Source organism: Echinops telfairi, unplaced genomic scaffold, assembly GCF_000313985.2.
Source record: "Echinops telfairi isolate 266 unplaced genomic scaffold, ASM31398v2 ScPeMD7_7469;HRSCAF=8507_0, whole genome shotgun sequence".
Lineage (NCBI taxonomy): Eukaryota > Metazoa > Chordata > Mammalia > Afrosoricida > Tenrecidae > Echinops > Echinops telfairi.
Genome location: NW_022111372.1, coordinates 26,163,758 through 26,174,834, shown reverse-complemented (window position 1 = coordinate 26,174,834; position 11,077 = coordinate 26,163,758). Strand labels below are relative to the sequence as shown.

The 11,077-nt window shown below is 54.4% G+C and overlaps 1 protein-coding gene across 1 annotated transcript in view; it reads left to right on the top strand.

Moving 5' to 3' along the window:
- RCAN1 (regulator of calcineurin 1) overlaps nucleotides 1-9,537 on the top strand; it is an 11,240-nt gene extending 1,703 nt beyond the window's left edge. The window contains exons 2-4 of the mRNA XM_004696949.2: nucleotides 1,741-1,914; nucleotides 3,323-3,482; nucleotides 7,818-9,537. Of these exons, the coding sequence (XP_004697006.1) occupies nucleotides 1,741-1,914; nucleotides 3,323-3,482; nucleotides 7,818-7,990 (507 nt within the window). The 3' untranslated portion in view covers nucleotides 7,991-9,537. The remainder of the gene's footprint in view (nucleotides 1-1,740; nucleotides 1,915-3,322; nucleotides 3,483-7,817) is intronic.
- The last annotated feature ends 1,540 nt before the right edge of the window (nucleotides 9,538-11,077 follow it).

Here is an 11,077-nt window from a genome sequence, read left to right as displayed (position 1 = left end):
GCCATTCACAGCCAGTGCAGGGACTGAGCATCTCTCTGCGCTCTTTCTCTGGGGCCTTTTCAGAGAGAGCCCAGGGAATGCCAGAGCAGCGCACCCACTAGAGAACAGCCCCAGGGGTCCACAAAGAGCAAGTCTGAACTGAGCTGATCTCTTCTCCTTTCACAAGCACCAGCGGGCAGATGGGGGACCTGGCAGCCCCTCCTGCAGGCAGCCCTGCCCTGGCAGGTGCACCTTGTATTCCTGTCCCCACTCGCCTGAGGGGCACTGTGACGATTCTAAAAGCTGTTTTCCTGTCCTCTGTGATGCTCCCTGCACTCTGCACTGCACGGCACTACTTTCCGCGGGAGTTCACAGCACCTCGGGTTCTCTGTGCCCTCTTCTGCATCACCCCTTGATCCCGACTCCTCCGCCTTTCACACTGGCTCCCACCAGCAGCCCTGAGTGTGCAGTTTTGAAAATGAGACTCAGCTGCACAGCAGCTATAAAAACCCTGGCATTCTCCCCAGATGGCTCCCCTGGCCACTAACGCCCTCCAGTGGGCATCTGAGGCATTGCAGAGATCGGCACCGCCTTGGCCTTTCCCACCCTACTCCACGCCACTCAGGGCCCAGCCCAGGGCCTCTGGCCAGAGCTTCTCAGAAACAGGAGGAGGTCAATGAGTTCTGTTGTCTGGATCTAAGCTTGTAATCTTGAACATTGGCTTTTCAGTCCAAGAGCTCATCAAATCGAATCTGACTGGTGGTGATCTTGTCATGCTTCCTAATGTTCACCAGTCCTTGCAACACTAGAGCTGGTTGTTCATGTATTAAAGCCAGGATACAGAAATTGAAGCATTGTAGTATAATTTTTTTTTTAGAACCTGGATTATTTTACCAGCTGCCAACAAGTCCATTCTAACTCATAGTGACCCTATGGAGGGTTTCTAAAACTCTAACTCTGTAAGCCTCATCTGATTTTAGAGAGCTGCAAAATGCTTTTCATAAATTAGCTCCTGTGCTTTTAATCCCTAAAGAAGTATTTTTTGTCTTCACTTTGTTTGAGAACTGGTAATCAGAATCCTTCTAGAGTTGATGAGAGTCTTGTTTATGGAAAGAAATGGATGCTCGGGCTCTTGAATTTCCAAAGTGGGCTGGGAACGGACGTGTGTTTCCATGAAAAAAGAGAAGAAGATATTCATTCGACCTCTGGGAGGGGCTTGGGGCTAGCCAGCTAGACTCAGGGAAGTCATTGGGCAGAAATGGACAGGCCAGGGGGTAAGCAGATGGCCAGACTCTGCAAATTGGGCTGCTGACCGTCAGGTGAGCAGTTCAAAGCCCACGAGGCTTTCTCCTCCCATAGAGATTAAGAGTCTCGGAAACCGCAGGGGCAGTTGGGCTGCTGAGTTGAAGCCGGCCCCGGGCAGTGAGCTCAGCGCTTCGGCCTGCCTTGGAGAATGCTCACTCTGCTTACAAGATGCTTCTCTGAACGACAAAATCAGTTCAAGTACTGCTTGTTCTGTGAATGAAACGCTTATGTTCTTAGACCAAAAAAAGAGTAGAGCCACTGCAGAGTAGAAGCAACGAATGTGTCTCGTGGCTCCATGCAGTCCCCTTGAAGGGCATCCTCGGGAGAAAGGCCAGGGCTCTCCCTGCTCCAATTGCTCCTTCTCTTCCTCACGAGGAAGTGGAATGAGGTCGTCTGATCAGGATTCAGTAGGCAGGTGAATTTTAACTTTTTGTGTGTTTACTGTAACTTTTTCAGGCCAAGTTTGAATCGCTCTTTAGGACCTATGACAAGGACATCACCTTCCAATACTTTAAGAGCTTCAAACGAGTCCGAATAAACTTCAGCAACCCTCTGTCTGCAGCCGATGCCAGACTCCAGCTGCACAAGACTGAGTTTCTGGGGAAGGAGATGAAATTATATTTTGCTCAGGTGAGCTAGCTTTGCTGATATGGCTCCTTCGCTTTGGGGGGGTTTGTTTGTTTGTTTGTTTGTTTGCTTGTTTGTTTGTTTGAACCTCCCAAGACTCCATCTCGAGAAAGGTAACATGTGCTCTCAAATGTCTCCGCCAAAGAAAGAACATGTCAAGGTGTGTTGAAAAGCTGTGTCAAACAGGCCCTGATCCTGGGTGATGACCAGTGCCAGGCAGGGGGCACGGAGGCTCTAGAGTGAGGTGGTCCGGCGGGGCGCCGCTGGTATTCACATTGCCCTTGCCAGGTGGCTGGTTCCAGCTCTCTGCTGGTTCCCAGCAGACGGCAACGTGCCCGTCCCTCCCTCAGTTCAGGAACCAGGTGTCCAGTCAGCCCTGGAGAAGAAACAGCCTCCTAGGACTCTGGCACACCAGGGTGAGGCTGCCATGGGGCCCAGGCAAATAGGGCACTCACAGATGGGCTTCTTCACCTGCTCACCTGTCTCTCCAAGGATCCCTGGTGGCAGAGTGGTTACACCTGGGCTGTATAGTGTCTTGATGGGTCAATGTCAGGGATTTTATGGTTGTTGTTGTTTGTTTGTTTGTTTGTTTGTTTTTGTGTTTTAACCTCTCTCCAGAGCCATCCCCGAGATCTTAATGGGCAGGTGACCCACTGTCAAGGTAGCTCAGAAAGTCCCTGTGAAGACAGGACAGGGGCCCAGGCTGGACAGGGTGGGCCAGGAGCTCCCAGGACTCTGCTCTCCAGTACAGGCCAGCCCCAGGGGGGCTCTGAGACCACGCCAAGGTGGGAGCCAGTCCGACTGAGCAGGCTTCCTGCCAACAGGAGACAAGCTTTCCAAACTCTCAGAATGCCCTGCTTCACATAAACTGAGAGCAACCTGTCCAGCAGATTCCAGGGAGCAGGCAGGATGCTCTGCTCCCTGGTGGAGCCGAGTGCAGCTGTGTGGGCACTTTCCGGGCCCCCTGTGAGCACACGCTTTTCAACATTTGGTGCTGGCCATTATTCTGTGACTAGTAAGGGTCCCCGGTGGCACTGTCTGGCAAGCATTGGGCTGCTAACCACAAGGTGAGGGGTTCAAACCCACTAGCCACTTCTCAGCAAAAAAATGAGGCTGCCTATTCCTGTAAGGACTTGCAGCCCCAGAGAGCCTCTAGAAGGCCGCTGTGAGTCGGAATGGACAGGAGGGCATGGCCGGCTCGATGAAGAGCCATTTAGTGCGCTCATGACCTCCTTCTGGCTCCTTGGGGAAATTTAGAGGAAAATGTTGCGGGACAAAGAGCAACAAGGCCGGGAAGATGTTGAAGCACTGCCCAGACAGTCTTCTAACCACAGGAGGAATCATTACACCTGACTAGCATTGCTGCATTGCCGCTAAACGCCGGCCTGCCTTCCTGTCTCTGTCTCCTCAGACTTTACACATAGGAAGTTCACACCTGGCCCCACCGAATCCCGACAAGCAGTTTCTCATCTCACCTCCTGCCTCCCCGCCCGTGGGCTGGAAACAAGTGGAAGATGCAACTCCCGTCATTAATTATGACCTTTTATACGCCATCTCCAAGCTAGGGCCAGGTGAGTCCGCTCTCACTGCGTCGGGCACTGTCCCCATAGCTCCTGTCCTCACCCGCGTGTTTCCATGCTGCATGTTTCAGGAATGACTTCCAGCTAGGCCCTCCTGCTTTGGTTTCATAAGCTCCTGGGTGGCTCAAAGGGACGCAGTCAACTGCTAGCCTAAAAGTTGGTGTTGTGGACCTTGTGTTAGTCTGGGTAGACTAGAGAAACATGGATACTTTTGTATGTGTAGGAAAGATATTTATATACAAGAGCAGTAGAATCTTGAGAAAACATCCCGGCCGGTACAGATCAAGTCCATAAGTCCGATATTAGCCCATATGTCCGATACCAATGTGTAAAGCCCCCTTCAGACTCACGAAACACATGCAGTGATACTGAATGCAGGAAGATCACAGGCCAGTGGGTACAAAGTCTTGTGGATTGAGTAGTGGTAGAAGTATCTCGGCGCTGGCAGGGGTCTCCACATAGGTCTTCTCCAGTTCCCAGGGCACAAGTTCTATCAGCTTATTGCCATGTGTCTTGTCAATAGAGGTCTCTCAGAGAGTGAGCAGAGAGAAAGAGTCTCTCCCGCCTCCAAGGAGGAAATAGGGAAATTCCCAGAATCATCAGTGGAAGGCCATGCCCACACAGAGGCCTCATTGGCTATGACCCGATTGACAGACTAGACTCCACCCCTTCACTCTTAATCCTCTCAAGTCCCAAATTGACACCAGATTATGTAACTACCACGGACCTGCCCAGCAGTGCCTTGGATGGAAGTCCTTACTGTCTGGTTCCCTAAAAGTCAGCCAAGAAAACTCGATAGAAAAGCTCAACGCTTTCACACGCAGGCTTGCCAGAAGTCAAAATCCGTCTAACAGCAACAAGTCTGGCTTGTAGGTGTCACTGAGCAGTCCCTCAGTAGCCCAAATGGTTATCGCTAAACAAAAGGTTGGCAGTTCTAACCCAGCCAGAGGTGCCTCAGAAAAAAGAACTGGCAGACAGTTCTCGAAAGATCACAGCCTTTGGAAACCCTATGGAGCAGGGTTCTGCTCTGCACACATGAGGTTGCTGTGAGCTAGGACCAACATGGCAGCAGGTGGCTGGGTTTGGGTGTCGCTGTCAGGCGTGCTGGGAGTGTGCATGCCTCTTCTCACGCCATTCTTTTGGGAACATTACAAAAGAGACCCTTGTTGGCCAGGGTGGCCAAGCCCAGGCCCCTGATGGCAGGTATCTGGTGACTGAGCACAGCCTGGCTGGTGGCTGGCACCCCACCCCACCCTTTCCTGAGGCCCTGTCTCTAGCAAAAGAGAGTCCATCTCCCTTCTGGAAGTCCAACCTCAGCCAAGGTGATTTAGCCCATTGCTCTGATTCTCACCTCCATTCTCCAGGCAGGAGGGGAGGAGGATCTCAGATCACAGCGAAAGAGAGCCCAGTTACAGATGCCCCACCCCCATCACTGCCCAGGGCACTGCCCCACTGACACTGACCTTGCCTGAGACCAGAATGTAGAGGTTCTGCCCCCTGCCGGGGCACAGGTAACCCAGTGGCACGAAGGAGTGAGCATTCAGGGAGACCTCTGGCTCCTCATCTCGAAATTAAAAAACCAATTCATAGTGAACCTACAGGACAGGTAGAACTCCCCCGGGGGGTTCTCAGACTGTGAGTCCTTACAGGAGTCGAAAGCCAGCTAGCTCAGTGTCGCTGGGAGGTGTTGCAGGTGGTAGACTTGAAGCATTACGAAGCGCATCTAGAACAGCGCCTGCTCAGTCCCTGGTCCGTGCTCGGCGCAGGCTCTTAGAAAGCAGTGTGGTCTGGATGGGTGCCAGTGAGGGGTGGGGCCACAAAGAGGTCGGAGCCCTTCCACTTGCCCTGCTCGCGGAAGGAAGGAACTAAACGCTGAGACCATCAGCCTCCCCTTTCTCCTTGACCAGCAAGCTGATGTTCCTGTGGGCCGAGGGCTTCATTTTCTTGGGCCATCAGCAGTTTCGCATGGAAAAGATTGCATTTCCAAAAGCATCACCCCAACGGAAATCCCCTGTGTGGTAGAAAGTCCAGATCCCATTACCTCCCGCTGCTCGTTGCACTAAGGTCAGGATGGGGGGCAGCCAGTGGGAGGGCAGCGGGCGCTCCTCCATGCCCCCCACCCCCACGGGGCCAAGCAAAGCAGAGGGCTTGGAGCCCGAGGTGCATGCCAGAGCTGAGAGGAAGGCAGTCCCTGCTACCGACGGGCAAGTTCTTCCGACCAACCACTAGACGGTGAAGGTCTATACAGAGGCTCCCGGCCAAATGGTACATTCCAGGTGCTCTGCCTGAGCCTCCCTCCATCCTGCAGTTCTCCCTCCCCTGAGCTGGAGAGCTAAGGCTCGGTCTCCTTTTTAGATTCCAGCCCAGTAAACGGCCAGGCTCCCGTGTCGGGGAGAGAAGGGCACAGCCATTTGATGAACTCAAAGCCCCGTTGCCCCTGGGTGACTCACATGAGGCAATGCCACGTGTGTCAGCACGGGACTGTGCTGCAGACCGTCTCCAGGGACTGAGGCCCCAGAAGCAGGTCGCAGGCCCTTCTTCTGCAGTGCCTCCAGGGCAGCGGTTCTCAACCTGGGGGTCGAACGGTCCTTTCACAGGGGTAACCTGATTCATAGCAGTAGCAAAATTACAGTGATGAAGTAGCAACAAAAATAATGTTATGGTTGCGGGGGGGAGTTGCCACAACATGAGGAACTGCATTCAAGGGTCGCAGCGGTAGGAAGGTTGAGCACCGCTGCTCTAGGGAAACTCGACTCCAGCCGTTTAGACCCACAGTGCCTTCTGCAGTTGGTCACGCACCGCGTGAGGAGGAAGCCCTGCTTCCAGACAGAACTCAGCTGAAGTCAAGGGGTCAAGGCAGTCAGGGATTTCTGCTCAATGGCCCAGAGCTGTGAAGACAAGTTGCCCACAAGGCCTTTGTGGACGACCCTCCCCTGGCCTCTCTGAGGAGACAGTGAGCAAGCCGACCCGACACAAGCCCTGTATCCACACTGAACACTCCCAGCATCTCCATTCCCACAGCATTCCAGAGGAGAGCAAGCATGCAGGCCCCCTTGGAGTACACTGGGGGGCCCGGCCCAGGCACTCCTGAGCCGTGTACCAAGCGCCTTGCCTGCGGTCACTCATTTCATCCATATTCCCAGAGGTCGGTGCCACCATCCGTCCGTTTCAAAGGGGAAGAGACTGCGGGGCGCAGGAAGAGGTCACGTGCCCAGTGGCCAGCTCCTGGCTCTTGACCGCTGTGCTCCTCAGCCGGCCTTCCGCTCCAGATGCAGACCCTCGTCACAAGCAGTCTGGGGTGGGAACAAGGCTGTGTGTCCACATTGGGTGGCCCAGGCCAGCCTGCATCTTAGTGTAAAGCGCAGGCAGAAAAGGGGATGCCACAGGACCCTGCTCTGACCAGGGACGTTATTTAGCATTTCCTCAGTCAGAGGGCTTCCCGGTGCCCTATACACCCAGGAAGCCTGAGCAGGAGACCTGGCTGGGGAAATCATACCATACTTTGGGGAATTCTGACTCTCGGGTATTTTAGGGACTTGGTAGATTCCCTGTATAGGGTTTGTGAGGTGGTAGATTCTGATAGGAGCAGGCAGCCTCAAAGAGTGGCTGGTGAATTTGAGCCGCCAACCTTGAGGTTGGCCTTCAGCATTGCCACGATGCACTGAAAACTAGCTGTGGTTGAGCCAGCGCTGCCTCATGGCTACCCTGCTGTGTGCTGACATCAGAACAGCTGTGCCCCTTGGCTGCTGAGAGCTGGCTGCCTGGAAGGCAGTCACCAGGACTCTTCCCCAGTGCCTCTGGATGGACTTCAGCCACCAGCCAACCTTTTAGTTAGCAGCCGGCTGGATTCAGCATTTACGCCACCCTCTCTCTCACGCTGCCATTGAGTCGGTCCTGGTTCATAGTGACCCTGTAGGACAGGGCAGAACTGCCCCTGTGCATCTCCGAGACTCGAGACTCCTGACTGCTTACAGGAGTAGAAAGCCCCATCTTTCTCCCTCAGAGCAGCTGGCGGTTTTGAACTGAGGATCTTTTGTATCACAGCCCAACGTGTAACCACTGCGCTGTGAGGGCTCCCTTGCACCACCCAGGAACCGTCATTTAAAAAACAATCATGCATTCCCTCCAAGCTCCAGTGTGCTGTCAGCACGCTGTTGGTAAATGTATCTTTTTCTGAGGGCGCCCCGACAGAAACCCCACTGTGCCTCCATGTGTGTCTCTTGGCCCCACTGAGTGCGCGCAGAAGCTGGGCCCAGCTGACCCTGAGCGGATGCCCTTCCATTGTCTGTTGCTCCGGGTCACTCTGTGATTCCTTTCTTTCCCCAGGGGAGAAGTACGAACTGCACGCAGCCACGGACACCACCCCCAGCGTGGTGGTCCACGTGTGTGAGAGTGACCAAGAGAACGAAGAGGAAGACGAGCTGGAGAAGATGAAGAGACCCAAACCCAAAATCATCCAGACCAGGAGGCCGGAGTACACACCGATCCACTTAAGCTGAACCGGCCGGGGGAAGCAGCATTTCAGACCATCCTTTGACTGGGCGAAGGGCCGGTCACAACTTTGGAAGTGGCAGCCGCCGTGACCGCTGTGGCAGAAAATCCCAGTCCATGTTGCTTGGAAGAGCACCGAGGCTCGGTCTTGTTCCAGTGCCGCCCGTCAGCCCGTGCCCGCGGCCCTGGGACGTCCCGTCCTGGGCCCATCACCGAGCCCGTGGGGATCGCACAGGGACACTGGGGAACGCCTTTGAGAAAACTAATAATGATAGTCGTTCGTCCTTGTTCTGTTCTGGTAGGTTGTTAGGTTTCGTGCCGCGGGCAGGTTGACCAGTGGTCCCACGGAGTCGCCGGCAGTGAGCAGATGGGGCGCCGGTGCAGGCTGTGAAGACAGCAGCAGGCGCCCTGTGGACTTGGGAGGGCTTCCTTTCCCACCCCCGCTCACCTCCCACTTAGTGTCCGTGCATGTCCCCATCTTCGTGATTGCCAGAACTCACCTCTGTCCGTGTACAAAGCTCCTCCGTGGGGACCTACGGCCTCCGGAGAGCCGGGGGAGCAGTGGGAACCCGTTGTCCCCGCAGAGAGAGGCTCTCTTTGGCCCCGGCTCCCGGGTTTGTGTTGGTCTGGTTTTTGTTCTTAGCCCCAGACCGCATTCACCCGGCACCCGAACTGGCGCTTCACAGGAGAGGCTTGGGTCTGAAAGGCCAAAGTAGAATTTAGCCGACAAAACCCAGAGAACAGCAGTTTCACTGCCAGCCTCCCTGGGCGAGACCTTGGACCTGGGTTCCATCTGTCTCTCTCACGTGGTGGTCAATGCCCACGAATCCAGCCACATGCCCGTTCGTTCGGGGACTGCTAGGTACGGCCGTCGTCATCTTCCTTTCGGCCCCTACTGAAATATCGGCCAAACTTGTAAATAAAGCTGATAGCACCTGTTCATCACTGTCGTAGACGTGGGTGATAAGCTGGCGGTGGGAGACTAGTGTTAACATGTATGAACCTTGCTGTGAGTGGTGTGTGGTAGAAAACGCTGTCAAACCGTTCTTACCGGACTCGAATCCCAAGCATGTCACGTGGGTGGCAGCTGTGTGGTGGTATGAGAGGGACGCAGTGCCTTTCCCTGTCCGTTCCCCATGAAATTGTCGCACTAGGTAACACTGGTCCTTTTTCCTTCTCTGGTTGTAACGTGTCTGTCCGGTACATAGGTTATTATATTTGGGCCTTAAAAACTACCCTAACAGAGTGTGCCATTTTGAAATCCTTAATGCCAAGTCACAATGCATGCTTTGAAAATAGCAGCAGATGGTCTTTTTTAAGAAGCACAACACGTTCTTGCGTTAACTCCTTGGGTTGTTCCTATCAACAAATGCATCGAATGTTCTCCAAACTTTGTTTACAGTGCTTGGTCGGGGCGGGGGCAGGTGAGGGAGAGACCGTTACATTGCTGTTTCATGTTTCTAGTTAAAGTGCTTTTAACCTGGAGGGGCTAACATCAAACTATTTTTTTAACTGCATTCTATAATAAATTGGCACAATATGCTCTTTACGGAAACGCTCTCTGCGTCATGTTATTTCCGAGGCTTCGTCTGTGAACTCTTCAGAGTTTTGTTTCATCTGGGTTTTTCCCAGGCTCGTCCGGATACATTCCTTCTCCCGTTTGCACGGAGACACTCAGGTTGGTGCGAGGGCTCGCTCGCTGCTCCTCTGTCACTCAGAAAAGGAGATGCACGAGGGGGTCTTACAAAGCTGGGAAAAACTGGACTTGAGCATAATGGTGTTCGCCCACAAAGTTTCCTGTCGACGATGCTGTCTGAGGCGAAGAGAACCCTCGCCACCTGCGGCCGCGCTTCCCACAAACAGTCAGAAAACCCAGACCGAGTGCTGGCTCGTTCGAGGCGTTTTCTACGAAGCCAGTCTTCCAGGGGCGTCCCAGGGCACTGAACGTTTATGTCTCGTGTGTGCATCTCACACGGCATTTCCTCTGGGGCGCCCTCACAACAAAGCGGGACATGCGAGCCCACAGAGGCCTGCGCACCCCGACTCGTTCAGCTGCTGAAATCTGGCAGAGGGCGGCGATCTTGGTCAGATGATCGTTAGGCATTTTTCCGTAAAAACTCAAGTGCCACGTTTTGGGTTTGCGTCACTCTGGGAGAAGCTTCCTCCCATCATTCCCCAAGCACGTGCACATATTTGCAAGCCACACGTGTCTGCAGTTCTGACGGGGCGAGAAACTCGCTGGGCAGCCAGGGAGGCGGTCTGTGCGATTGCCAAGTGCACGCCGGCCCTCAAGCGCCTGCCTGCAGGGCAGCGGGCACTATTTCCAGGGAGAGGGCGGCACCGCGCCGCATCCTTTTGGGGTTGTGAGCAACTGGGTGATGAACAGAGCTGGGGAAGCATCGGTTCCCGAGAGCCGGTGCCCTGGAAGGCCCCGGACCTGCCCCTGGGGCACAGCAGAAGTAGGCACCAGTTAGTGCAGACAGGCGAAGTCCACAGCGGGGTCCCACCGAGAAGTTGCCATCGTGCAGTGGCTTGCGTGTTGCTAGGAGGCTCAAAGCAAAATCACGAGGCGACTTGGAATCAAGGACTGGCCATCAACTTAAAGAGACTATAAGCCAAGGGAAACCTTACAGAGGACGGTGCAGCATCCGTACAGCGCAAAGAGGAGTCCCCCCACGTGGGGCAGAGAGCCGGCTCAGGCGGCATTTTGCTCTGTTGTGCATGTGGCTGCCACAAGTCAGCAGCCAGTGGCGAGACCATAACGTGGTGGCCGCACTGCCGGGATGCCAGCAGAGCCCGGGGAGTCGACATCGCAGGCCAGCAGTCATTCTCGCCCCCATGACAGCAGAAGGCCGCCTCCGTTGCCTGAAGCTCGGGCACCGATACCACCTGCAGTTGTGGTTTACAGGCTGATGGACCGGAAGAACAGCTAAGTGACGAATGAGCCTGGGCCCTGCTAGTGAGAGTAACGTGGTAACATGCAGTATGACTGATCTATACAAGACAGACGCAGACCACGCAGAACACGTGCTTGGCCGTTTGACTGCATGTCTTTCTTACATGGGCTTCAAAAGAATCTATTTTTGATCCGGTGC